Below are 25,015 nucleotides of genomic sequence, written 5' to 3'. Positions count from 1 at the left end.
GATGGCCTGTTTGTGACAGGGTCTTACTATGTGCCTCAGGCTGATTCGGAACTCAAGACAATCCTCCTGCCTCGGATCCCTAAGTGCTGGAATTATAGGGGTGTGCTACTACGCCTGGTTATTTAGACACACTGTTAAAAGTAGTGTTTTCTTGCTCTCTGATGTATACTTGGAATACATTAATAGTGTACTTACATACGGATAAAAAGAATTGGAAGGCAGAGTGGTCTGACCAAGTATTAGGGGGAATACTTTTCGGCAACTGGGGGTTCCTGACTGCAGATGTAGGAGGCGGTGGGTTCTGTGAACTACATTTCCCGACAAGCTTTGCGCTTAGAGCAGCGGAGGCTGCTGGGAAGGGCTTACGTGCCTGAAGCCGGGTCTCCGGCGGCTAGGATGGCGAGCCAGCGAGGTGAGCCGTTGTCCGGTGCTGGTTACCTTGGTGGTGGTCGCGTCTTGGGGATTAATCTTGTCAGGGTCGCCATGGCAGGTCGCCACCATTCCCGCGAACTCTGGGCCCAGGAGGGTATCTGGAGTGGGGATTGCAACCGGGGGTCGATTGACTAGGGCTCCTAGGTGCGCTTGGATCATTACGGGACCGATCGAGTGCGGAGAGATGAATAGTTACTTCCTTTTCCCTCCCTATCACCTGAACCCATTTCTTCCCCATGGTAGACAAGATCCGTATCTGCCAATCTTACAGATGGGAGCATCCAGAACTGCGGAACTGAGAGGTGTTATCCCACAACTCATAGACTCGTGTGGCTCTGCCCTTAGAACTTCCCTCTCGTTCCTTGTTCCCAAGCACTAGGGCCAGGTCTGAAGAGTGGAATGGAAACTGACCCTCTGTCTGTGTCCCCAGTGTTCCCACTTTCCTGTGTGGTGCAGCAGTATGCCTGGGGGAAGATGGGCTCCAACAGTGAAGTGGCGTGTCTGCTGGCCAGCAGTGACCCTCTGGCCCAGATCTCAGAGGACAAGCCTTACGCAGAGGTAAGGCCCTGGCTGCACAGCAGTCCACTTTACCCTAAGTGAGACCAGAGGACCTGGAACAGGCCTTGTGGATCAGCTGAGAAAAATCTCTGCAGCCCGCAGAAGACATTCCTCAGACCAGGCAGTGCACAAAGAGAGCGGTAGGCAGAGCATTGTAATTACAGAACTGGGGGAGGCTGAGGCAGAAGGATCTGCCTGGTCTCTATCAAAGCTCGGTCTCATACAGAGAAAGATAAAACTTCTGAGATTTTTTTTTTTCAGACGCAGGGTTTCTCTGTGTAGTCCTGACTGTTCTGGAAAGAGCTCTGCAGACCAAGCTGGCCTTGAACTCAGAGATTGCCTGCCTCTGCCTCCCTAGTGCTTTAAAGGTGTGCGCCACCATGCCCAGCATCTGGGGTTTTTTGAACCTTGGTGCTACTCTTCTTTCCAGGACAGCTCTCGGCACTTACCGAATCTTTTTTTTTTTTTTTTGGTTTTTCGAGACAGGGTTTCTCTGTGGCTTTGGAGCCTGTCCTGGAACTCGCTTGGTAGTCCAGGCTGGTCTCGAACTTACAGAGATCCGCCTGCCTCTGCCTCCCGAGTGCTGGGATTAAAGGCTTGCGCCACCAACGCCCGGCTACTTACCGAATCTTTTCCATTTGTTTGATTTTTCTGAGACTGTCTCACGGTGCCTAAGCTGGTCTCAGTCTTGCTGTGGAGTTGAGAATGACCTCGAACTCCCAGTCTCCCATCTTCTACATCCTAAGTGCTAGGATTATAGGCATGAAACACCTCTCCTGGCCAAAAATAGATGTTTAACTTTGATTAACCTTTCTCTTTAACATTTATTTTTATAAACATTGTTATATTTTTAATTATGTATATTAATACATATGTGTGTATGTCTGCATGTGAGAGCAGGTGCTTGAGGCCAGAGGCAGTGGATCCCCTGGAGCTGGAGTTATAGGAGGTTGTGAGCCCTGCTTGATGTGGGTTCTGGAAACTGACGGTGGATGCTTTGGAAGAGCAACAAGATCTCTGACCACTGAGCCATTTCTCCAGCTCCCTGATTTTTCATTTGTACTAACCCCAAATTCATTCCTTCTATTGAGAAGGGAAAAGTCAAAGCATAGGGAGGTTTTGTCTTTTGAGACTGAAATGATGAATGTTCACCCCTCACAGAACTGTCACTGAGACTCATGCTTTCAGAGACATTGAAGTGTCGTTCTCCCCATTGGACAGACAATGGTAGAGTACTGACTTTCCATATGTGAGGCGCTGGGCTTGATCCCCAGTACCCATACACCATTGTACTGGTACATGCCTCCTCATACATACTGGGATGTCAGTTGCTTCCTTCTTTCTCAACTTTCCCGTCCTTCCAGCTGTGGATGGGGACACACCCCCGGGGAGATGCCAGGATCCTTGACAACAGTATTTCCCAGAAGACCTTAGGCCAGTGGATTGCTGACAACCAGAACTGCTTAGGCACAAAGGTCAAAGACACCTTTAATGGCAAGCTGCCCTTCCTCTTCAAAGTGCTCTCTGTGGAAACAGCCCTGTCTATCCAGGCACACCCTAACAAGGTAGAGGACCAGGGGGTGCAGACGTCAGGGTAGGGTGGGTTTTGGTGGGCCTACCCATAGATTTATCCCTGCTTACACCCTGTCCACACTAGGCTCTAGCTCGGGGCTAAATCTAAGCAAGTCTTACTAATCGCAGTTTGCCTGCTCAGGGACAGATGCTGGTGACATGTGCAGAAGCTAAGTCTTAAGTGGACAACTGACTGGCCTATGCCAAGAGAGCTTCTCCACATCCGTCCTTGGCTCCCCCTCCCCCAGCCTAGGTCTATTCATATCTGCCATTTCCCCGCCTGGCTCTCTTGGAGAGTTCAATATCAGAATTCCAGGACATGGCAGGCACCCCAGCTGTTGCTTTGGCTGCACCTGTTGTATAATTTTCTTGAACATGACCCAACCTAGCTTAAACAGTCTGTCTAAACTCCTCTTTTAAAAAATGTTTAACACTTTTGTATTTTTCTTTTGTGTGTGAGTGTTTTGTCTGCATATAGGCCTGTGCATTACATGAGTATAGTTTTTTTGGGAGGCCAGAAGAGGACATCAGGTCCTCTCAGACTGGAGCAATAGTGGGTGCTGGGAATTGAACCCAGGACTTCTAGAAGAGCAACCAGTGCTCTTAACCACTGAGCTATAGCTCTAGCATAACCCCTTTAAAGAAAAAAATAAATTTTTTGTTTTGTTTTGTTTGTTTGTTTTTTGAGTCGAGGTTTCTCTGTGTAGCCCTGGCTGTCCTGGAACTCACTCTGTAAAGCAGGCTGACCTTGAACTCAAAGATCCTCCTGGCTCTACCTCCTGAATGCTAGGATTAAAGGTATGAGCTACCACCACCTGGCTTTTTAAAAATTTTTAGAGATTATTTTATTATATGTGCATGAGTGTTTGCCTCCATGTATGTATATCACATGCATGCTTGGTGCCTTTTGAAGTAAGAGGGCCTCAGATCCCATGGAACTGGAGATACAAATAGTTGTGAACCACCATATGGGTGCTAGGAAAAGAACCTGAGCCCTTTGCGAGAGCAACAAGTGCTCTTAACTACCAAGCCATTTTTCCAACCTATAATTTTGGGGTTTTTGTAGACCAAGCTGGCCTCAAACTGATTGTGTAGCTGAGGATGACCTAATACTCTAGACATGCCTAACTCTACCTCCCCAAAAATCATTACCCAAGTCACACAGCTATGTTTGCCGTTTGGAGTTCCTGTGCCACAGGCCAGATTTCTTAAGTCTGTCCTAGTTCCCCCACCCCAGATTTGGGCCATTTCTCTGCCTTGGGTTAGCTGAACCCCAAGTTTCTGCATGATGCCTTGACTGGCTTCATTGTCATTGGCAGCTGGGACGGCTGGGCAGCAGGGGCTCCAGAGACCAGTAATCCTGCTGATATGTCTGTACCCCAGCTGTTGTCCTTCCCTACCTGCCCACAGGAGCTGGCAGAGAAGCTGCACCTCCAGGCTCCACAGCACTACCCTGATGCCAACCACAAGCCAGAAATGGCCATTGCCCTCACCTCCTTCCAGGGCTTGTGTGGTTTCCGGCCAGTGGAGGAGATTGTGACCTTCCTGAAGAGTAAGGTTGGACAGGAATGCTGAGGGCATATGTACTGGCCCTGGGATGCATGAGGAACCTGGGCCAAACAGAGACAGAGAGCAGAGGCTGAATATCATAGGAACTAAAGGGATCTTGGCCTAATGAGGCAATTTGGGGGGCAGTGGGCAGATAGTGAGACTAGACTCAGGTGTGGTTGCTGAGGACTGGGGGTGAACAGATGTTTACACGGCAGGGTCTTTGGTTAGGGACACGGTGGGAGGTCCTCACTTCTCAGTGTTTCATCTTCCATCTCCTTGGCCTGACCACTGCAGAGGTGCCTGAGCTCCAGTCCCTGACTGGAGAGGATGCCACGGAACAGCTAAAGCAGAGCATGAGTGGGGGTCCTGAGGCTGTGGCCTCTGCTCTGAGGAACTGCTTCTCCCACCTGATGAAGGCTGAGAAGAAGGTAGTGGTGGAGCAGCTTAACCTGTTGGTGAAACGGATCTCCCAGCAAGGTGGGTGTGGCAGAGACCCGGGTGGATGCAGTGCCCTAGCCTAGACTCTTGACACAGGCAGAGACGAGGCCATGCATACAGGGTTCCAGCCTCTTTCCCCAAGTGGAATCTAGATAGGCACTAAGATCGGCTACTGCCGTTTCTTGCCTAGCCTTTGTGGAATGAGGCCCCTGGGTGGGTGCTACCTCCTAACTGGTTTTCTGTAGGTGGCTAAAAGCTGACTGGCCTAGAGGATTCTACCAATGCCCTCCACCCAGGCACTTCCAGATTCTTTCCAGCCCTCCAGCTGCTTCCCATGGGACAGACTTGCACTTGGGGGACTAGGGAGCAAGAAAGGACCAAGGAGCTCACTCATCTCTAGAGGACTCAAGTCTTGTGCTCTTAACCATTAGTTCTTTCTTAAAGCCCTCCTAGGTGCCCAACCTTGTGCTAACAGAGTTCAGGAAATGACCATGGTGGGTGTGGTTGTGTCACTGTTGGCCTGAAGAGTCAGTACAGCCAGTGAGAAGCCAGATTGATAGACTCAGGAGCTGTGTGCCAGTTGATGAGGTCCTTCTTCTCCAGGCAGCCCCAGAACCCTCTCTTTTCCTAAGTCCCTGCTGTGTTGCCTTTGCACCACAGCTGTTTGCTCTCACCTGAGTGTAGCCTCTTGTTTTGTGTGGTTTTGCATGCTCTTGGAGAACCCTGACCTGAGCTCTGTCTGACATCCAAGTATGCAGTGATCCCTTAGGCTTATGCGCTCATTAGTTAAAACTGGCATTCTCTAGTTTAGCAGAGTAGCCATTGAGCAAGTCTCTGTATAGAGACCAAACAAACCACCCTTCCACTTGGAACACTGCTGTCTCTATTGTGGTTCCTATATATTCTGAATGCACTCCCCACTTCTTTGCATGCTCCAGGAAACTCAGATCACCCTGCCCCTGCCTCTGCCCTTCCAAGAAACCTCCCTCATGTCTCCAGCCCAGGCTGAGCTTATCTTCCCTCAGTCTGTCTCCAGGGTACCTTTTAGCCCAGAGCACATTATACCTTGTGCTCTCTGGGGTAGACGACCATCCCAGTTTGTCTAAGATGAACAGATTTCTTGAGACGTGGGAGTTCCAGTGCTGACAAAGGGGAAGTCCTTGACTTATAGGAAATTTGACGCTTTTCATGAAGCTTTTGAGCTATCTACTTACCTATAATAGATTTTGAGCTCAAGAACTGTGAGTGGTCCCTAACCAGGAGACTGTTTTTGTCTGGAGGTATTTTTGTCAAAATCTAAACTGGAGATGCTAGTGGTATCTGTGTTTTAAATATTTCTCATGCAATTTTATCTCCCACCTCTCTTTGAGACAAGGTTTCTTGTAACCAATGAGTTGAGTGGCCTCAAACTCATTAGATAGCCAAATTCTGACATTTCTGCTTGTACTTCCTGTGTGCTGGGATTACTGGTACGTGTCACGATGTCTGTCTTTGTGGAGCTAGGACCAAACCTAGGGTTTCATGCATGTTGGGCAAGCACTGTACCAACTGAGCTGCATCCCTAGCCTGTGTCATTTGAGACAGGGCCATACTTTGCAGTCCAGACTGTATTAGAGTGTGGTATATAGTCCAGTCTACCCTTCACTCATGGTGATTCTTCTGCTTTGGTGCTAGGATGTTAGCTGTACATCACAATGCCCAGCTGCTGTAGTCAGGCCAGTCATGCAGATGGTGGGGGTGAGAGATGGCATTTTTGTGAAACAGAAAGACTGAGTGAGGATGACTGAACATCAAAGATGGGGCATATTATGGATGTTTAGAAGTGGCTTGGCATAGCAACTGCATTCGTAGGGGCAGGAACTGTTCCCCAAGAGTCCCTCATCAGGGTGAAGCTGTGACTACCACGTGTGTCTTAGTGGCCTTGGGATGCTCTGTGACCCTCAGTATCTGCCGGAAACAGCATGGATGACATTTGTGGGAAGCTCTTGCTGCAGCTGCACCAGCAGTACCCGGGTGATATTGGATGTTTCGCCATCTACTTCCTGAACCTGCTCACCTTAAAGCCGGGGGAAGCCATGTTTCTGGAGGCCAATGTGCCCCATGCCTACCTGAAGGGAGGTGAGCCCCATTTTAGTAGTATGCCCCACTGCCATCCCCCATGGACCTTGTTTTTTTTTTGTGTGTGTGTCGATAAAAGAGGGTGGTTGGTGAGGCCTCTGTAAGCACCTGGGAGGATGGTTGAGCCAATATGGATGATGGCTGCCAGCTGGGTGGTAGACATAGCTTAAAACCTGCTACCAGCCACAAGTTCTGGTGTTAAGCCCCTTTGATGAGTGTGGAAATCAGTTTGAGCCAAGCCACACTAGACAAAGCTGCTGTTCTTTGTCCTATCATTGGTGTTTGCCTGCAGACTTTTACACTACAATATGGGTGATACAACAGAAGGATGTCACTTGTTGTGAATGTATGTACCATAGGGTGCATGTGGAGACCAGGACAACCTGGGGGCTAAGGGTTGGGCCTCATTCTGTTTGCATGAAGGTCTCTTTTTTCTTTTTCTTTTTTTGACACATACTCCATCTAGTTGTCCTGTGAACTTCCAGAGATTCTTGTATCTTCCCATAGGAATGGGATTACAACTATTTGTACTACACACTTGTTTTAATATGTGTCTTTGGCCTTTGAACACAGGACCACATGTTTGCATGGCAAATGGTTTTACCCACTTTGACCATCCTCTTTGTTGCTATTCTTGTTTTGAGACAGGGTCTCACTCTGTAGCCCAGGCTAGCCTCAAATTCATGGCAACCCTCCTACTTCAGCCTTGTGTGTTCTGTGATTATAGGCATGACCACCAGATCTGACTGGCCTCCCATTTGACTTTGACAGCTTATCCACTCACAGGATTCTGTTGCAGAAGTCATGTTAACATTAGGGGTTAATACAATTTGATGCCTATTACCTTCATCATATTCTCCCACAATTCTATTCACATAACTGATTTATAGGGCATGCATATGCCTAAGTTAGTAGGCCCAGCCCTGGAGAGCCAAACTCCATGGCTTACTTCACCATCTTAGCACATGATTTATCTGTTCTCAGACTGTGTGGAATGCATGGCATGTTCAGACAATACTGTGCGTGCTGGCCTGACACCCAAATTCATTGATGTGCCAACCCTATGTGAAATGCTCAACTACACACCTAGCCCCAGCAAGGACAGGCTGTTTACCCCAACACGGAGTCAAGATGACCCCTATCTCTCCATCTATGACCCCCCTGTGCCAGACTTCACTGTTATGAAGATGGAGGTGAGTACATGGGCCAGGTGGGTATCCTTTGTGTAACATGTCAAACCTACAGGGCTATACCTGGGGCTGGATTTCCTGTCAAGCCCACTTAGTATGGCAGCCACAGAACTCATCTACTTCTCTACCAGGGACCAGATGTGGGTTTCCATGGTGCCAAGAGCCTCAACAGTGGGGAAGGAGGCAGCAGGGCCCTTGAGGTGTCTCTAGCACCCAGGGGCAGAGTATAAACTATAGTATCCATCACTTCTTTCTACCAGGTCCCTGGCTCTGTCACTGAATACAAGATCTTGGCAGTAGACTCTGCCAGCATCCTTCTGATGGTCCAAGGGACAGTGACAGCTACCACACCCACAGTTCAAGGAGAGATCCCTTTGCAGCGTGGTGGAGTGCTCTTCATTGGGGCCAATGAGAGTGTCTCACTGAAGCTTACTGTGGCCAAGGATCTGCTGATATTCCGGGCCTGCTGTCTGCTGTAGAGACCAGCCTTTCCACCCTCTCTGCCCATCACCTATATCTTGGCCAGCTCCACCTTTCAGGTTCAGCCCAATCTTTGTCCCTATTGTGCACTCTTTGGTGCATGCTGGAATAGTAGAGAGCTTGGCATTAGTGACTCCAGAGCATGCCCAGGTTGGACTATCTTCAGGATGAGGGGTCTATGTGAAGACTGAGGCCTACCACTCCACTCCACTGTTCTCTCAACACTCCTTGCTACCTCTGAGTCAGATGTGTCTATTCAGGAGGCAACAACTCTGCCCCAACTAACAAAACATTGTGACCCAGCATCAGATCAGCATCCATCTAAGTGACAGGCCAGTGGACTAATGAAGCTTACTCCCCCTAGTTCTGTCAAAGTAATTAAAGATCACTTGTGTCAAGGATAAGGACTAAAGAGCAGTTGGTATTCCTGCCCCTGATGTGGGCAGAAAGAGCTCTCTGATGTCCAATTTTGGTCTTGATTCTGCTTGATACAGCTTCCTAGGGGTGGGCAGGCTGGATTCCAGAATCCTTTTATAGGACAGGGTGAAGAGGAAGCCAGCCTCAGCCTCAGATGCACAGCCCGCAGGCAGGCCTTGGCTGCTCTTCTAGTGTACTTATTTTTGAGACTATCTTGCTGTGTTCCAAAGGTTGGCTTTGAAGTTGTACTTCTGTCTCAGCTTCAGATGGCTTCTGGTGTGTGAACATGTTTATGTATGTGCACATGTACCTCAGTGTTACTACTCAAGAGCCATCCACTGGAACTCACTAATTCAGCTAGGCTGACTGGTAGAAAGCTTTAATGAGCCTCCTGGCTCAGCCTCCCCAGAACTGGGATTACAGGTATGTGCCGCTGCCTTTGACTTTTTATTTGGGTGCTGGGGGAGGAGAGGTCAGGGATCTGAACTCAGGTTCTCATGCTTGCACAGTAATCTCTTTAACAACTGAGCCACCTGAGTCCCTTTTAGATATTTTTGAGGTTCTCATATAGCTCAGGCTAATGTTGTGTATTGGAGGTTGGAGAGATGACTCAGCAGCTAAAAGTACTTACAGAGAACCCAGGTTTGGTTCTTAGCTCCCATGTGGTGGCTCACAACTGTCTGTAACTCATTCTAAGAGATGTGATGCTTCTGACCTCCATGGGCTCCTGCAGCTGCATACGAATGATGCACAAACATATACTCCGCGCACACACACATAAGATACAACTTAAAAACCAAACAAGAAATCCCTGAGCCGGGTGGTGGTGGCGCACGCCTTTAATCCCAGCACTCGGGAGGCAGAGGCAGGCAGATCTCTGTGAGTTCAAGGCCGGGCTGGACCGATAGCCTCCAAAACAATACAGAGAAGCCCTGTCTCGTAAAAACAAAAAAACAAAACAAAACAAAAAAAAGAAATCCCCATGTATTGGGGGATGACCTGAACAGATCCCTGCCTTTACCTCCCAGGTAATTATAGGCATGCACCACCATCCTTAGCACGTATTACACAATTTCTCTGGCTTAAAAAAACAAAACGAAAAACCCCACAAAAACAGCTGAGGCCAGAGTGATGGCTCATGGAGTAAAAGGGCTTGCCACCAAGCCTGATGACCTAAATTCAACCCCTGGGATCTACATGGTAGAAAGAGAACCTACTCCTGAAAGTTGTTCCCTGATCAACACATTTGCCATGTTACACCTACATGTATACACAGACACACAAAAAACAATAATAGTCTGAAGAGGGTCTGCTAAAGGCTCACCCATTCTAAAGCCAAGGGTCCATTCTACTCACAGCCTCCAAAATAATATCCTTGGGGAACAGCAGAAAAAGTTTTCAGGAGGCATGCCATGGTCGGACTAAGTTATTGTTTCAGCATATGCAGGCCTTTCTTAAACCTCCCAAAGCAAATCATATATGGTGGCACACATCTTTAATCCCAGCGCTAAGGAGGGAGAGGCAGGCAGATCTCTGAGTTTGCAGACAGTCTAGTCTACAGATTGAGTTCTAGGACAGCCAGGGCTATACAAACAAATCCTGTCTCAAAAAGTGTCCCCACCCCAACCAATGCAATACAATACAGGTCAACTACCATGACTGCATTTATTATAACAGACTGTAGAAGTACAAGCCAAGAGGTCTTAGAGCAGTGGTTTGTAAACATTAGGTGGAACCATTCCTGAAGAAGCTCAGATACACTTCTTCCCAGGGACTGCCTCCTGCAGGACACCCAGCACTCTGAATTGGGCAGTTAGAATCTAGCTACCAGTGTGCCTTTATTGGTGTTATCTTGTCCATCCCCTAACAGCTGTTTCTGCCCTCCTAACTGGACACTGTCACCTGCTCCACATCCCTGAGCTTTCCCATACAAGGCCGCCCAGCTCCAGAACTTCCCTCCTAGGGACTGTTCCAGCCAAGTACTTCAAAGTTGATTACAGCAACAATCACCCCAAAGGGTGTGGTTTGGGGTTACTCCCCCCCCCAGCTGCCAAATGCCCAAACCACTCTGTCTTGACCAACTCCCAACAGAACTAGGACTCCACAGGCATCCCTGGCCCTCACTGAACCACACCATCTAGTCTTTCTCTACACTGAACCACATCTCTTCCCTTCCACACGTGCTTCACCTCTGCAGGGCTCCAAAAGGCTTGGATGTGGTCTGTGGTCCTTCCCTGCAGGCCTTAACATAAGGTGCTCAGAATGTGAGATATCTGCTTAGAGTTGCAGAGTCCCTCTGCAGAACGTAATTCACATCTATAACCCAGTCCCAGGAACCAAGCAGATGTGCCTCTGGTTGCTGTCCCATCCCCTCCTATGATTCTGCTCAGTAGTTGAGTAAAAAGCCCCTAGACATGGTCTCTTCAACCTTCTGCTGCCTGAGAAGAAAAGCCTGTTGGGTATTAGCAGGCTAGCACAAGGACAGGTTTGTGGCCAAGTAACAGTGAAGGACTTATCTTTTGATCTTACCCTTTCTGCTACCATAGGTGGCACATCATTCCTCCTATGCCTCTAGTAGTCACTGGACATGACAGTGACATGTTGTGCCCAACCCCTAATCCTGACTACTGTGCCCTTTATGCTGGGAACCCTTTCCACTCCAAGTCACACCACACACCTGGGTAAGATAAAGGAAAGGTAGGGGAGACATCCTGGAAAACGAAATTCCAGAAAGGCATAGTATTGCAAGAAAAATTACCCCTGTATTTGTTGTGTTCAGGCTTGGGGTTGAGAAAGCCTGTGCTCACTCACAGGTTTGCTGTGTTCCATACCCCCAGCCCCCAGTGGACTGGAACCCAGAGCATTGCACATGCTAGGCAAGTGTTCTACTAGAGTATACACAGCCTTCAGCCTGTGAGCTCTGTGCTGGGGCAGAGGCATGTGCCATAGGAATAAACCTTGTTAGAAGGGGGACGTTCCCCTTCCACTGCAAACTGATCTATCTCAAGTGGGGTCCAGGAGCTGGCTTAGGTCTCTCCTCCCCATCCTGTTTGACCATTTCCATGTAGGCCAAAGCTACACCAGGACATCTGTTCTCAAAGTTAAAAATCTAAGCACAGAAGGCACTGACTGCCCAGCAGCTCCCTCTGCTGGTAATCACAAAACTGCAGGCTTCTGGTACCAGCCCCAGGAACCAATTAACTATTAGATTAAAACAAACAAAAAACAGGTAGAAAAAACGAGCCAATGTCAAGGAACTATAGATAAATGTACATATACATGATAGAGCAGTTTCCTTTTAACTAGGGAAAGGCTGACCAGTTACTAAACCCATCCATACAGAAGGACCAGTAGAATATCCCAAGTCCAGAGGTTCCAAAAGCCAGAATTCCACATCATCATTAAGCTATATTCCTTGTCATAACTAGACAGATGTAACCTGAAGTAACAACACACTTTGTGCTTTCTTGAAGTTCAAACCTGTTAACTGACCTTAGAGTTGGAGCAAGAAAAACAGAATTTCTTGAATCAGTCTGTTACATTCTTTTAGATTCTTACTGCAAGCCAAAAAGTGCTATTTTCTGCCTCCTACCACACCACCCAGCACAGCCTAGGCAGAGGAGCTTTGTTTTCCCTTCCTCAGAGCACCCCAACAAATGGCAGGCAGAATGTCTGCAAATGGTTTTCTTAGCAACCCTTGTCAGTAGCATAAGAACCACAGAAAGCCTTTACTCCTGCCCTTATTGAAGTGGCTTCCTGAAACTGCCCCAACAGAGAACTGCAGACTTTCACCTGTTGCCTGTGACCCAGACAGGGGCTCTGACAGAAGCACGAGGTGAGGGCTGCCTGTAGGTCAGCGCCTCCATGACTCTAGGCTGGCAGCAGGATCTAGTGCACTGGGCCATGAAGGGCCATCAGGGCTCTGCAGACTTCATGACCAGCAGGGTGTATCCTGGAGGGTTATGACTACTGGAGGGTACAGGAAGAGTCTCCAAGACAGCACCAGCAGCAAGAGCATGTGGAAGAGGCGATAGGTTTAGGGGGAATGAGGTCCAGGTCCTCATCATCTGGAATCTCATCCAGGTGATAACCATCCTGCAGCAGCTGCCTGCTCACATCCTGGCTCACCTGCTGAAGGAAGAGGAGAGGACTGTAAGTCAGGATGCAAAGCAGCAGAGCTGCTGCCCAAAGGCAGGCCCCTGTCACATCTGAGCTTCCTGTCCCTGCCCTGCCTAGCCCCAGGCCAACTCCACATCCTGGATTACAAAGGAAGCATCACCATTTCCCAACTTTCTAGCAGTGAGGAACTCCCCAGAGGCTTACTGAAAAGTATCCAGGCTTTACATTAAAAAGTCACTGTACCGAGTTGGTCAGTTGTGGTGCACGCCTTTAGTCCCAGCACTCGGGAGGCAGAGGCAGGCAGATATCTGTAAGTTCAAGGCCAGCCTGGTCTACAGAGCAAGTTCAAATCACTGTACTGACTTTTCCCACTGGAATTCCAGATATCCCTGTCAAGATTTAAAGAATACAGTCCAATTGTGTGTGGAGGCACACACCTTTGATTTCAACACTTGGGAGACAGAGGCAGGCAGATCTCTCTTGAGTTCAAGGCCAGTCTGATCTATATAGTGAGTTCCAGGTGAGCCAGAGAATATAGAGGAAAGTGTCTCAAAAGAGAGAGGGAGAGAGAGAGTAAAACATGGGCTCGAGTATTAAAGATATATGCAGTACAGCAGAAAGAGAGAGGGAGAGAGAGAGAGAGAATAAAACATGGGCTTGAGTATTAAAGATATATGTAGTACAGCAGAAAGGGGGAGGGAGCATCTTTGTCTGCGCTGCAAGTTCTTACTACCTTCCCTGCTGGCAGGGCTGGGCTACTTCGAAGTACACCAGTCAGCCTGATTTCATCAGGGAACTGGCAAGCAGAAAGTTAATGAGGCTAGGATTTTTTTTTCCCAAGACAGGGTTTCTGTGTTTAACAGCCTTGGCTGTTCTGGAACTCTGTAGTCCAGGCTGGGAGGCTAGGAAAATTTAAGAATTGGGATTCTTGGAAGAGTTTTCTTAGGTCCCCCCGCCCCTGTTTTCAAGACAAGGTTTCTCTGTGTAGCTCTGCTGTCCTGGAACTCTGTAGACCAGGCAGACCTTGAACTCTCAGAGATCCACCTACCTTTGCCTCCTGGGTGCTGGGATTAAAGGCGTGCACTACCACCACTCGGCAAGTTTTCTTAATTTTGACAATCTTAGTTATGCAAGCTGCTTTCTCATTTGCAGAAACTGAGAGATTAGCCAAAGAGTCATTGGAGAATGAGGAAGACAGACCTAGTGCAGCCATGTCCCACTTCAGCTTCTTGTACTTGTCCTGCCACATGCTATTCTGCCTGTGATTTTCCCTGGGACAGTCATTCTGGAAAGATGTCTGAAAGACCAGCCCAGGAGGCGTGCTCAGACAGAACTGCCCAGAGACGGAACTGAAGAAAGCAGGCTCTGGGGAAGATGGGTAGGGGAGGGTTGAATGCTGACTCAGAGGGTCCAGGCTGCAAGAAACAGGAAGACCTGTAAACGACCCAAAGAAGGAGTTGTATGTTTGCTGGGGGAGGGTAGCAAGCAATGCTTCTTGGATGTACAAAGTGCCCAATCACAGGAAGCATCCCAGCACACAAAGGCTAGGAAACACTTAGCTGCAATTTATCAAGATGGCTCCTAGATTATAGACTGCTGAGATCATTTCTATCCTGAGGATATATAGTCTCCTGAATTTTCAACAGCCCTCCTAAGACACCTGCTATCTGTGCTAAGGGAAGAGGGAGGGCATAGTGGCAGACTAGAGGGCAGACTAGAATCTAGCACAGTGCTGTGCACACAGCAGGCACCAAACAAGCATTCGGACAGTGGTGATGCTGACTGCAGCCTGGCACTGCACACACAGGCGCTCTGGACTTGCCTCTGCAGAGGAATACCCGGAGGAGTATCTGGATTCCAGCTCCCCATCACTAGGAGAAGAGGAAGACAATCAGTTCAGGGGACATCTGTGGAGCACAGCTGCAAATGGCAAGGAGGGACATGCAAGGGGTCTGAAGGGCTTATGAAGCAAAGACCGCACACCGCAGAACTCAAGCCCAGAGTCTCTAGTGAGTACCAATGGCTCCCTCAGTTGACTTCAGCAGAAACAGTCATTCTCACTTCCAGTGCAGGCACAACAGGACAGGGTGACCCATCCAGCCATGCCATCCCCGGAAGGGACAGCACTCAGAAGAGGACAGCCCTCTGCATGAAAGGCCTTGGAGGAGATAGGCACCAGGCAAGGGTACCAAGCAATCTGCAGTGCTATCCAAGTCACTCCCGACCATCTCCAAGGAAAGTACTCACCTGTCAGAGTCAAGGGACACCAGGTTTTCATCTGGACTCTGGCTAAGAGCAGCATAGCCCTTGTTAAACTTCACTGACCTGAGGAGAGATGGGGAGGGGAGAAAGCACGGGCATTTCACCGGGAAGGGCATTGCTCGCCCTATGCAGAAAGAACCAATTGGACCATTCCAGACTTCCCCTCTACTCAGTCGCATCTGCCACAAGCCAATGTTGTGTGCAGGTGGCTCTGGCTCCTCAAATGACGCTCTAGCCCACTCCACTGACCGCTCCTAGGAACAATACACCTCCCTCTTTTTAACCAGGCAAAGCTGCTTCTCTCCACCATCTCTTCCCTTAATGAATTCTTATCTATGCACTGATGGAACTCCCCTATTTCAAAGCCTATTTCGTGATACTAGCACGGCCTTAAAGGGAGAGTAGAGGTGGCTCCAGTTTCCATTCTTAAGGTGAACCTGTCAGCAGACTAGCTGGCTAGCTAAACTTCAGCGCCCTCTTCCCAGGCAGGAGGCTAAAGGAAGGCCTTCTTCGGAAGCTTCTGACACAGAGGAGGTGGGGCCCACTGAGACCTTTTCCCTGAAGAATCGGGGCGGTTCGGCAAGGCCCCCAGCATGCCCTTTCTCCGTAGAACGGCTTTGGCCAGGTCCCGGTGCTTTTCTGGAAGTCAAAAGGTCCTGGGTCAGCCGGGTCTTCCCCATTCCGCTCTTCCCGGGCTCTCGGTGGCGGGTGAGGGCTGCACCTAAACCCCTTCCCTTCCGGGGACAAGATCACGGGACTTAGGGGCCCAACCCCAGGCCACAGCAGCCCGCTCTCACGAATCCCGCTGCACTCACGAAGCTTAGCCTGAATGGAAGGTGCGCGCGTCACCATGTATGGTCCCCGCTTCTCCATAGTGGCTGGCGGGCGTTCCCCGAGCCGGAGGGCCGCCCCGCCACCCCGTTCAGAGGGCAGGCCTGCGGCTCCTGCCACGCCGTCCGGGGCCGCGACAGGCCGGGGTCCCTGGGTGGACATCCGCACCGCGTGTCCCCGGAGCTCTGCGGCCGCCATAACCGGCCCCGCCCCGCCCCGCCAGCGGCCAGCCCAGCGTGGGGAAGAACGAATGGCGGGGCATACACTCCTTTAGTAAGATGGTGGCGCACAGGCTCGGGCTTCCCTTGGTGGTTCCCCCGCGACCTGCAGGAGGGCGAGCATCAAGGTTCCGCGCGACGGTCAGGAGCGAGGCAGCCCAGGTCTTGCCTCCCGGCACTCTGAAACCCGAAGTCCATTTAAGCCTGATGATGAGAAGGATCTCTGTTCAGTCTATAATCTAAGTAAAATAACATTTATGGAGGGTGGCGGCTGTGTGCCGACCCAAGGGCTCGTTCGGTGTGCCTTGAGTGCCCGAGAATCATTATTTATCGTGGGATATTTGATCACATAGTGAACACCGAGTTTGCGTTAATAAAAAAAAAAAACATTAGGTCAAGAGGCGGAGCCAGCAACTAGCTGACAGGATGTAGTCATAGAAAGTTGGAGGGAAGCCGGGCGGTGGTGGCACATGCCTTTAATCCCAGCACTCGGGAGGCAGAGGCAGGCGGATCTCTGTGAGTTCGAGGCCGGCCTGGACCGACAGCCTCCAAAACAATACAGAGAAACCCTGTCTCGTAAAACAAAAACAAAAAACAAAACAAAAAAAAAAGTTAGAGGGAGTCAGAGAAACACGTTTGGGACTGCACAAGAGTTCATTTTGCTTGGTCGACCGCTAAGGAGGAAGGTCTGTTAGTAGGTTTTCACCCCAGCATCTGACTCCCGAATCTTTATTGGTTAAGCAGAAGGCTAGAGATTTAGTTAAAAACTACATTTGGCCACAGCGGCAGAGGTGGTTCTGGCGGGACACAGAAGTCCTGCCCGGCCGAGGTCTGAGCAGCGGACTGTGAGTGGAGCCTTGGCAGGAGCTGAAACAGCAGTAGGTTCAGATGCATCTGCTGTACCTAAAAACAACATTTGGTGCTCCATTACGTGGCACAACCACACAACAGAGAAATCACACCAGCGGTGGACAAACTGAGAAGTCATTAGATTTGGTGAGCCACCTGGGAAGTCCTTAAGGAGAAAGTTAAGTAGTATTAGAAAGAACAATCTTTCCCATGTTAAGGATGGGAAATGTCACAATGCGGGGAGTTAAGACCCTGTAAAATGCTACTAAAGATTACTTGAAAACGGAAGCAGTAAATGAGGGGTTAAGCAACTTAGCTGGGTTGGCATAATGCTGACTGTAAACATCTGTATGGTAATTCGTATTTTATCCTTAATAGCTACAGTGTTTTGTTTTGGTTTTTTTGTGCCAAATATAAAAAGTGGTGTGATAATCGTGCCATATATGAAAAGTTAAATGATGAAATACAAGTCTTAGGTCGAAGTCAGCCTGGTCTACAGAGCGAGTTCCAGGACCGTCTCCAAAGCAATACAGAGAAGCCCTGTCTCAAAAAAACAAAACAAAACAACAACAACAACAAAGCCTTAGAAAGATTTACTAGTGAAAATAAGAAAACATTTGACTGATAAGATACAAGCCTTAGAAAGACTTGTTAATGAAAATGAGCAGAACCTCCTGTGCCACCACATGAGAAAATTGAAGAAGGGCTGCCCAGGGTTATTAGAAAACCAACCTTATGCTATGGAGACATTAATGTGATCCTATAGAAATACTAGATTTGAGGAAATTTAAAGATGTTTCATCTGGTGTGCATTCACCCTATGTGAAGCGGATATTAAATTCATGGGCAACTCAGAACAGAATTATCCCTCAAGACTGGAAAGATTTCGCATCAGTAACATTGGAAGCTGGTCCTCAGCTACAAGGGCATGTATGGTGGAGAAAGGAAGCTAGAGCCATAGAAGAAAAAATAGGGCTAGATGTATCGATATTTCCCCAAGTCAATTGCTGGGTGAAGGTCAGTATGCTGAATTGCAAAGGCAATTTGAATTTGATGACAACACCTTGCTGCTAAGTCGGTTTGCAGCCTTAAGTGCTTGGGATAAGGTTAAAGAACCAGAAATGAGTTCTGAGTCATTAAGTAAGATTATACAAGGCCCAAAAGAAGCCTAAACTGAGTTTTTTGCAAAGATTGACTTCAGCTGTAAATCGAATAGCATCAGATCCAGGAAAAAAGGTGATCAGGCCTCTAAAGGCAATAGTGGCACCAATAGAGGAATGGATTAGAAATACTGCTCATATTGGCTCTCACACTTGTGATGCAACTTTATTAGGAGAGGTAATCTCTAAAGGTTTTAAGAAAAGACAAACTGTCAAATGTCTTGGTTGTGGCAGGCAAGGTCATTTTAAAGGGAATGTAGGCAAGGTGTTCCTAGAAACAATATATATATATATATATATATATATATATATATATATTTTTTTTTTTTTTTGGTTTTCGAGACAGGGTTTCTCTGTATTGTTTTGGAGGCTGTCCTGGAACTCGCTCTGTAGACCAAGCTAACCTCGAACTCACAGAGATCCGCCTGCCTCTGCCTCCCGAGTGCTGGGATTAAAGGCATGCACCACCAACGCCCGGCTTAGAAACAATACTTTTTTCCTAGACATAATTCAAAAAGTATGCAGATGTGACAAAGGCTGATATTAGACTAATGAATGCAGATGAACAAGGGAAAATGAAATGTTTCTTTTGCATATTACAACATAAAGCATATCACAGGTATACCACACAATCCTACAGAACAGTTATAGAAAGATCTAATCATACTTTAAAAGGTATGCTTATTAAACAGAAGGTGGTAACAGAGACCCCCAGAGACAGATTGCATAGTGCTTTGTTAAGTTTAAATTTTTTAAATGCTAATGAACAAAAATCAACAGCCACTGAGAGATACTAGATTGTGGGGGAAAAAACTGAATTAAATATTATTTACTTTTTGTTTTTTGAGACAGGGTTTCTCTGTCTAACAGCCCTGTCTGTCCTGGAACTCACTTTGTAGACCAGGCTAGCCTTGAACTCAGAGATTCACCTATCTCTGCCTCCTGAGTGCTGGGATTAAAGGTGTGTGCAACCACTGCCTGGCTCAGCCTCTATATTTTTAAGGATGTCTTAACTTTAGGGTGGAAGTCAGGAAATATGTTGTGTTGGGGAGAGGCCATGCCTTTGTTTCCACAGGAAATGAAAAGCTATGGATTCCTTCAAAATTAATAAAGATCGTATTTGACTGGGAAAGACCTGAAAATATTGGCTGCAGACATGAAGGAAGAAACCAAGAAAAACTATAAGACAAGTGACATATGTGTTGATCCTTACATGAGAACAGCTCAGACTGGATGAGACATCTTAAATCTTGGTCGAGTCTCACAGACTTCAGTCAAGCCCTGTACCTTCCCATCACACAGAGACTGGATGACAAATGATACAGCTGGGTGTCCCAGGACTTGACCATTATCTCAATTTCCTCAGGGTTCCCTAAAGATGCCCTCAGCTCCAGACAGCAGGAAGCAATTTTAAGAACACGGTGATTCACATTCCCAAGAGGTGGGGTGGTCAGTGGGTTATGGATATTGTCATCATTTGGGGAGTTTGTTTCAAGTTGTTACTGGCCATGGTCAGAGAGGAAACTAAGCAAAGGAGTTCATCAAGGATTTCTTTCTTTTTCTTTCCTCTGACCTTCTCTTATTTAGTGTTGAAAAAGGGGTGGAGGACAAGGAATCAAAAGAAAAAGGGAGGGATATACCAACTATAGATTATTGAATCTACTTTTAAACTAAAATGCAACTGCTCAAATATTTTACATTGGTATGAAGTTTTGTATATTGATACAAATTTAAGGTTATTTTTGTTACAACATGCTGTATATATGTTTCTACTCTTGTTTAAGGTATTGTACCTCTGCAACTCATTTAAAAATGTAATATAAAGTTCTAGTCCTTAAAAGCTACTATTACAAACTGTTTAGGATAATTAAGAAACGTAGGTCAGTAGTTAGGCACCCATAACAAACTTGTCATGTTAGGTATGTTTTCAAGATCAAACATATATTTTAGATAGACAGGTGGTCTTCAGACACTTTGGCAATCTACAGAATATGACATTTAAGATGTTTTCATAGCAGCCAGGTGGTGGTGGCACACACCTTTAATCCCAGCACTCAGGAGGCAGAGGCAAGTGGATCTCTATGAGTTTGAGACCAGCCTGGTCTACAAGAGCTAGTTCCAGGACAGCCTCCAAAGCCACAGAGAAAGGCTATCTCGAAAAACCAGGAGGAAAAAAAAAGATGTTTTCATAGCATAAAGCTTTTCATGATGGTGGGATATGTCTGCTCCTGGCAGAACCAATATGCTTCAAAGAACATGATAGGCATGGAAGAACCTCTGTGTAGAGTTTTGGCAAAGCTAGCTAGCCACTGGCAAGAAACTGCCATTGCCTCAACTGCTGATAGTATGCTGTCCAAGTTGGACAAATAGGACACAAAGGAAACTGACTGGTAAACTTTGCCAAGACAAGGTAGGTCAGTCTTTCAAAATTCCTGCTTTACAGGAAAGTCTGTCAGATATTCTAGGCCTGTAGGCTGAAGATGGATGCCCCAACATTGCAGAGGAACCTTGGGTGACTGTCCAGGCAGAGTCTCTGTCATTTCTATAGTTCTAGAAGTTGCTTGCTCTGCATTTCCTGACAATATTACTCAGATATCTTATCCTTCTCAGATCTCTGGTTTGAAGACTAGAAGTTATAGTTTTACAGTTTTCCTTGTTAATCACTTTCAAAAAAGAAACAAAAGAGATGTAAGTTATTAAGGTTGAGAGACATAAAAGCTTAAGTTGTTTAATCTAAGAAAATGAAACTTCTAAAAAGATATTTTTAGCTGGTAATACAAGTTCTGATAGAAAGTGATTAAGGTACAAAACTTTGAACTCACCCAGATAGGATAGATAATAGAGTACTTTCTCCAAAGTTACCAAATACAAATGGACTGGTCATTGTGCATGTAATTCTTACCTGATAATTTTTTTTCCGGAGACAGGGTTTCTCTGTATTGTTTTGGAGGCTGTTCCGGAACTAGCTCTTATAGACCAGGCTGGCCTCGAACTCATAGAGATCTGCCTGCCTCTGCCTCCCGAGTGCTGGGATTAAAGGTGTGGGCCACCAACGCCCGGCTGATAATTCTTTTTTTTTTTTTTTTTTTTTTTTTTTGGTTTTTCGAGACAGGGTTTCTCTGTGGCTTTGGAGGCTGACCTGGAACTCGCTTGGTAGTCCAGGCTGGTCTCGAACTTACAGAGATCCTCCTGCCTCTGCCTCCCGAGTGCTGGGATTAAAGGTGTGCGCCACCAACGCCCGGCTCCGGCTGATAATTCTTATTGTATATAGTTTCACTGTGTTAGACTTAAAACTTTTCCTTTCTATTTAGACAAAAGGGGGATGTGGGATATTTGATCATACTGTGAACCCCCAGTTTGCATTAATTAATAAAACCTTGGGTAAAGAGGCTGAGCCAGCAGCTAGCTGACAGGAAGTAGTCAGAGAGTTAGAGGAAGTCAGAAAATGAACAGGGAAACACAGGAAGTAGTAGTGAGGGACTTTGAGTGTGGTGGTCTTTTTTCTCCTTTTTGTTTGAGATAGTAGAAAAGAGTACGTCATGCTTGGTCACTGGAAAAGGAGGAAGGTCAGCTAGTTGCTTCTCAGCAGGTTTTCACCCCAGCATCTGATGCTAGAGTCTTTATTGGTAAAATAAGATATTTAATTAAAAACGACATTTGACTGCAGTGCCAGAAGTGGTTCTGGTGGGACACCGAAGTCCTGCTGGGCTTCGGCCTGAGCAGCAGGCAGTGACTAGGCCTTGTCAGTAGCTGAAACAGCAGTAGATTCAGCTGTAGCTGCTGTAAAACAACGTAGATCAACCATGGTATCCTACCCAAAGTCTACCGTTTCTTGTAACACTTGGCTTGCAGGAGACCTAGGTCACAGGTGACCCTCTTTAGGCATGTTCCTACACTTAAATACAACCTTGGGACTTGAAGTATAGGCGGTGGTAAAGTCCTTCCCTGGAATGCACAGAGCTTTTATTGATTATTTTGGGTGGAGGTGCTGATCTCTTAACACAACAACAGAAGGTAAAATGGGAAGCTAGACATGATGGTACACACCTGCGAGCCCAGGACTTGGGAGGCGGAGCCCAGAGTTCAAGACAAGCCTGGCCTGTAAGTCCTTTTAAAAATAATGAAAAAGAACAGGGAAGGAAGACTGGAAAGATTGCTCAGAGGTTAACAGCACTGGCTGCTCTTTCAGAGGTCCTGAATTCAATTCCTAGGACCCACATAGAGGCTCACAACCATCTGTAATGAGATCTGGTGCCCTCTTCAGGCATGCACGTTCAAATAGAGGCAGAATGCTGTGAACATAATAAATGAGTCTTTAAAAAGAATGAATGTCGCCGGGCGTTGGTGGCGCATGCCTTTAATCCCAGCACTCGGGAGGCAGAGGCAGGCGGATCTCTGTGAGTTCGAAACCAGCCTGGACTACCAAGTGAGTTCCAGGACAGACTCCAAAGCCACAGAGAAACCCTGTCTCAAAAAAAAAAAAAAAAAAAAACAAAAAAAAAAAAAAAGAAAAAAGAAAAAAAGAATGAATGTCCTACAGTAACAAAAATAAACTAGATGCTAGAACGCAGGGTGAAAGTGCACTCGAGTCTGTGTGTGGCAGGGTACAAGGTTGTGTCAAGACTTGACTTTTCTAGCCCCCAGGGATGTCCTTGTGTCTGGCTGGAAATAAGCTCCAGATCCTTGTAGAAACTGCCAAATACCATAAGGCTGTTCCACAGCTAACATACTGTCACAGGGTATGTCAATATTGTGCAGCCTAAACCACCAGAGACAAGCAGAAAAATGCTGGGTAAGAGAAAATGAATTTGGGGCTAGAGTTTTGGGGGTTTGTGTTGTTTTTGTGAATTCCACCCTATACTATTTGGCTAGGTAAGTTTTTTTTTAATTATTTGTATTTTATGTACACTGGTGTTATGATCCCCTGGAACAGGTATTATAGACAGTAGTGAGCTGCCATGTGGTGGCTGGGAATTAAAGCCAGGTCCTCTAGAAGAGCAGCCCGTGCTCTTAACTCACTGAGCCACCTCTCCAGCCCCCACCCTATACTATTTGTTGGACTTGTTTTCATTTTAGGCAGATTCTCCATATGTAGCCAAGACTGGCCTTGAACTCACAAACCTCCATGCTTGGATTCCCAGGTACTGGAATTAATAGGTTTGCACCACCATTCCTAGCTACTGGAATGGTTTACTTCCAGGAACACTCGACTTGGTTTAATGTTCAGTTTTCATGCTGAAAAGAAACTTGTGGGCTAGAGAGGTGGCTCAGAGGTTAAGAGCACTGGCTGCTCCTCCAGAGGACCTGAGTTCAATTCCCAGCAACCACATGGTGGCTCACAACCATCTGTAATGAGATCTGGTGTCCTCTTCTGGCCTGCAGTACAGAACACAATATATACATAATGAATAAATAAATATTAAAAAACAAACAAACTTATAATTGCTCTTTCAGACAAATGGCACAGCTGGATGTGGTGGTATGTGCCTTAAGTTCAGTAGAGAGAAGAGGACCAGGAGTTGAAGGCCAGCTTCAGGTCCACAGTAAAACTGTTTCACAACAGTAACAAGGCAATACAAAAGGTGGGGGCTCATAACCACCTATAACTCCAGTTTCAGGAGATCTGATCCCCACTCCTCATTTCTGCAGGCAGCAGGCACATACATGCAGGCAATTAATCTTCATTTTTTTTTCCTGTTTTTTGAAATAGGGTTTAGACAGCCCTGGCTGTCATGGAACTAGCTCTGTAGACCAAGCTGGCCTCAAACTCACAGAGATCTGCCTCCCTCTGCCTCCTGAGTGCTGGGACTAAAGGTGTGCACCACCACTGCCCAGCTTTATATATACCTCAATTCTTTCACAGAAAAAAATTACCTGAAGTTACTTGTATTGGCCAGTTTCATTTCTTTTGTCTCTCTGCCCTAGACTTGTAAGGAAAGCAATTTAAATGCCCAGTCCATCCTTTCATTTGTTTCTAAACCTTTGGCCTGTAAACATCTCTGGGAACAGGGAAGACAACGCTGCCTAATTTAGGTGGTGGAGGGGTCGAGGATGCCGTCAGCAGTAAAAACACTTGCCGTGGAGGCAGTTCCCACCCCCCCACCCCATCATTAAGTTGTAATTTTGTCTGAGAAAGTGCTATTTGGCAGATGAGTTTGGACACAGGTCTGAATCTAAACCCCATTTCCCATTTTACTGTTACATTCTGCGGCTTGCCATAATCTGGTAGGAAAATGTAAAAAGCTAGAACAGGATGACTTAGCCAGTAAAAGTGTCTGCCAAACCTGAGTTTGATTTATACAGTGAAGAGAATGGAATCTTGTAAATTGTCCCTGAACTCCATAGACACAAATGAAATTAAAAAAAAAAAGCTAGCCGGGCGTTGGTGGCGCACGCCTTTAATCCCAGCACTCCAGAGGCAGAGGCAGGCGGATCTCTGTGAGTTTGAGGCCAGCCTGGTCTACAGAGTGAGTTCTAGGACAGCCTCCAAAATGATACAGAGAAACCCTGTCTCGAAAAACCAAAAAAAAAAAAAAAAAAAAAAAAGAACTAGATTAAGTCTGGTGTGGTGGCAAACACTCCCCCAACTCCCACCCAGACAGGGTTTCTCTGTGTACCCCTGGCTGTCCTAGAACTCACTTGTACACCAGACTGGCCTCAAACTCAAGAGATCAACCTACCTCCCAAATGCTGGGGTTGAATCCAGTCTGGCAAACAATTAATCCCAGCACTCAGGAGGCAGGGCTGTCAGATCTACAAAGCAAGTTCTATATACAACCAGGACCACAGAAACTGTCTTGAAAAACAATAAAAAGCTAGG

The 25,015-nt window shown here is 47.0% G+C and overlaps 2 protein-coding genes across 9 annotated transcripts; one reads left to right on the top strand and one right to left on the bottom strand.

The window, feature by feature from the left end:
• Positions 1–333: 333 nt before the first annotated feature.
• Mpi (mannose phosphate isomerase) lies at positions 334–8,740 on the top strand. Of its 2 annotated transcripts, XM_005069589.4 has the most exons (8): positions 334–412; positions 863–990; positions 2,355–2,555; positions 3,973–4,114; positions 4,408–4,590; positions 6,496–6,669; positions 7,654–7,862; positions 8,120–8,740. In XM_005069589.4, the coding sequence occupies exons 1-8, from the start codon at positions 397–399 to the stop codon at positions 8,336–8,338; spliced, it is 1,272 nt and encodes a 423-aa protein (XP_005069646.1). In that variant the 5' UTR covers positions 334–396; the 3' UTR covers positions 8,339–8,740. The 2 variants fall into 2 exon arrangements, with proteins under 2 accessions (XP_005069646.1, XP_012968306.1); XM_013112852.3 differs by lacking the exon at positions 2,355–2,555.
• Positions 8,741–10,407: 1,667 nt separating this feature from the next.
• Positions 10,408–16,545, bottom strand: Fam219b (family with sequence similarity 219 member B). 7 transcript variants are annotated; one of them, XR_002382612.2, is made up of 6 exons: positions 15,953–16,545; positions 15,689–15,776; positions 15,123–15,200; positions 14,698–14,746; positions 14,076–14,290; positions 12,751–12,884 (listed from the first exon to the last, which is right to left on the bottom strand). XR_002382612.2 is itself a non-coding variant. In XM_013112856.3 (5 exons), the coding sequence occupies exons 1-5, from the start codon at positions 16,164–16,166 to the stop codon at positions 12,723–12,725; spliced, it is 591 nt and encodes a 196-aa protein (XP_012968310.1). In that variant the 5' UTR covers positions 16,167–16,533; the 3' UTR covers positions 10,408–12,722. The 7 variants fall into 7 exon arrangements, 5 of the variants coding, with proteins under 5 accessions (XP_012968310.1, XP_005069645.1, XP_012968312.1 ...); XR_002382611.2 differs by having other exon boundaries at positions 12,752–12,887; XM_013112856.3 differs by lacking the exon at positions 14,076–14,290 and having other exon boundaries at positions 10,408–12,884; positions 15,953–16,533.
• Positions 16,546–25,015: the final 8,470 nt, after the last annotated feature.

Source organism: Mesocricetus auratus, unplaced genomic scaffold, assembly GCF_017639785.1.
Source record: "Mesocricetus auratus isolate SY011 unplaced genomic scaffold, BCM_Maur_2.0 Super-Scaffold_100022, whole genome shotgun sequence".
Classification (NCBI taxonomy): Eukaryota; Metazoa; Chordata; class Mammalia; order Rodentia; family Cricetidae; genus Mesocricetus; species Mesocricetus auratus.
Note: the sequence above shows the minus strand (reverse complement) of the source record. Positions and strands in the feature narration are given on the sequence as shown.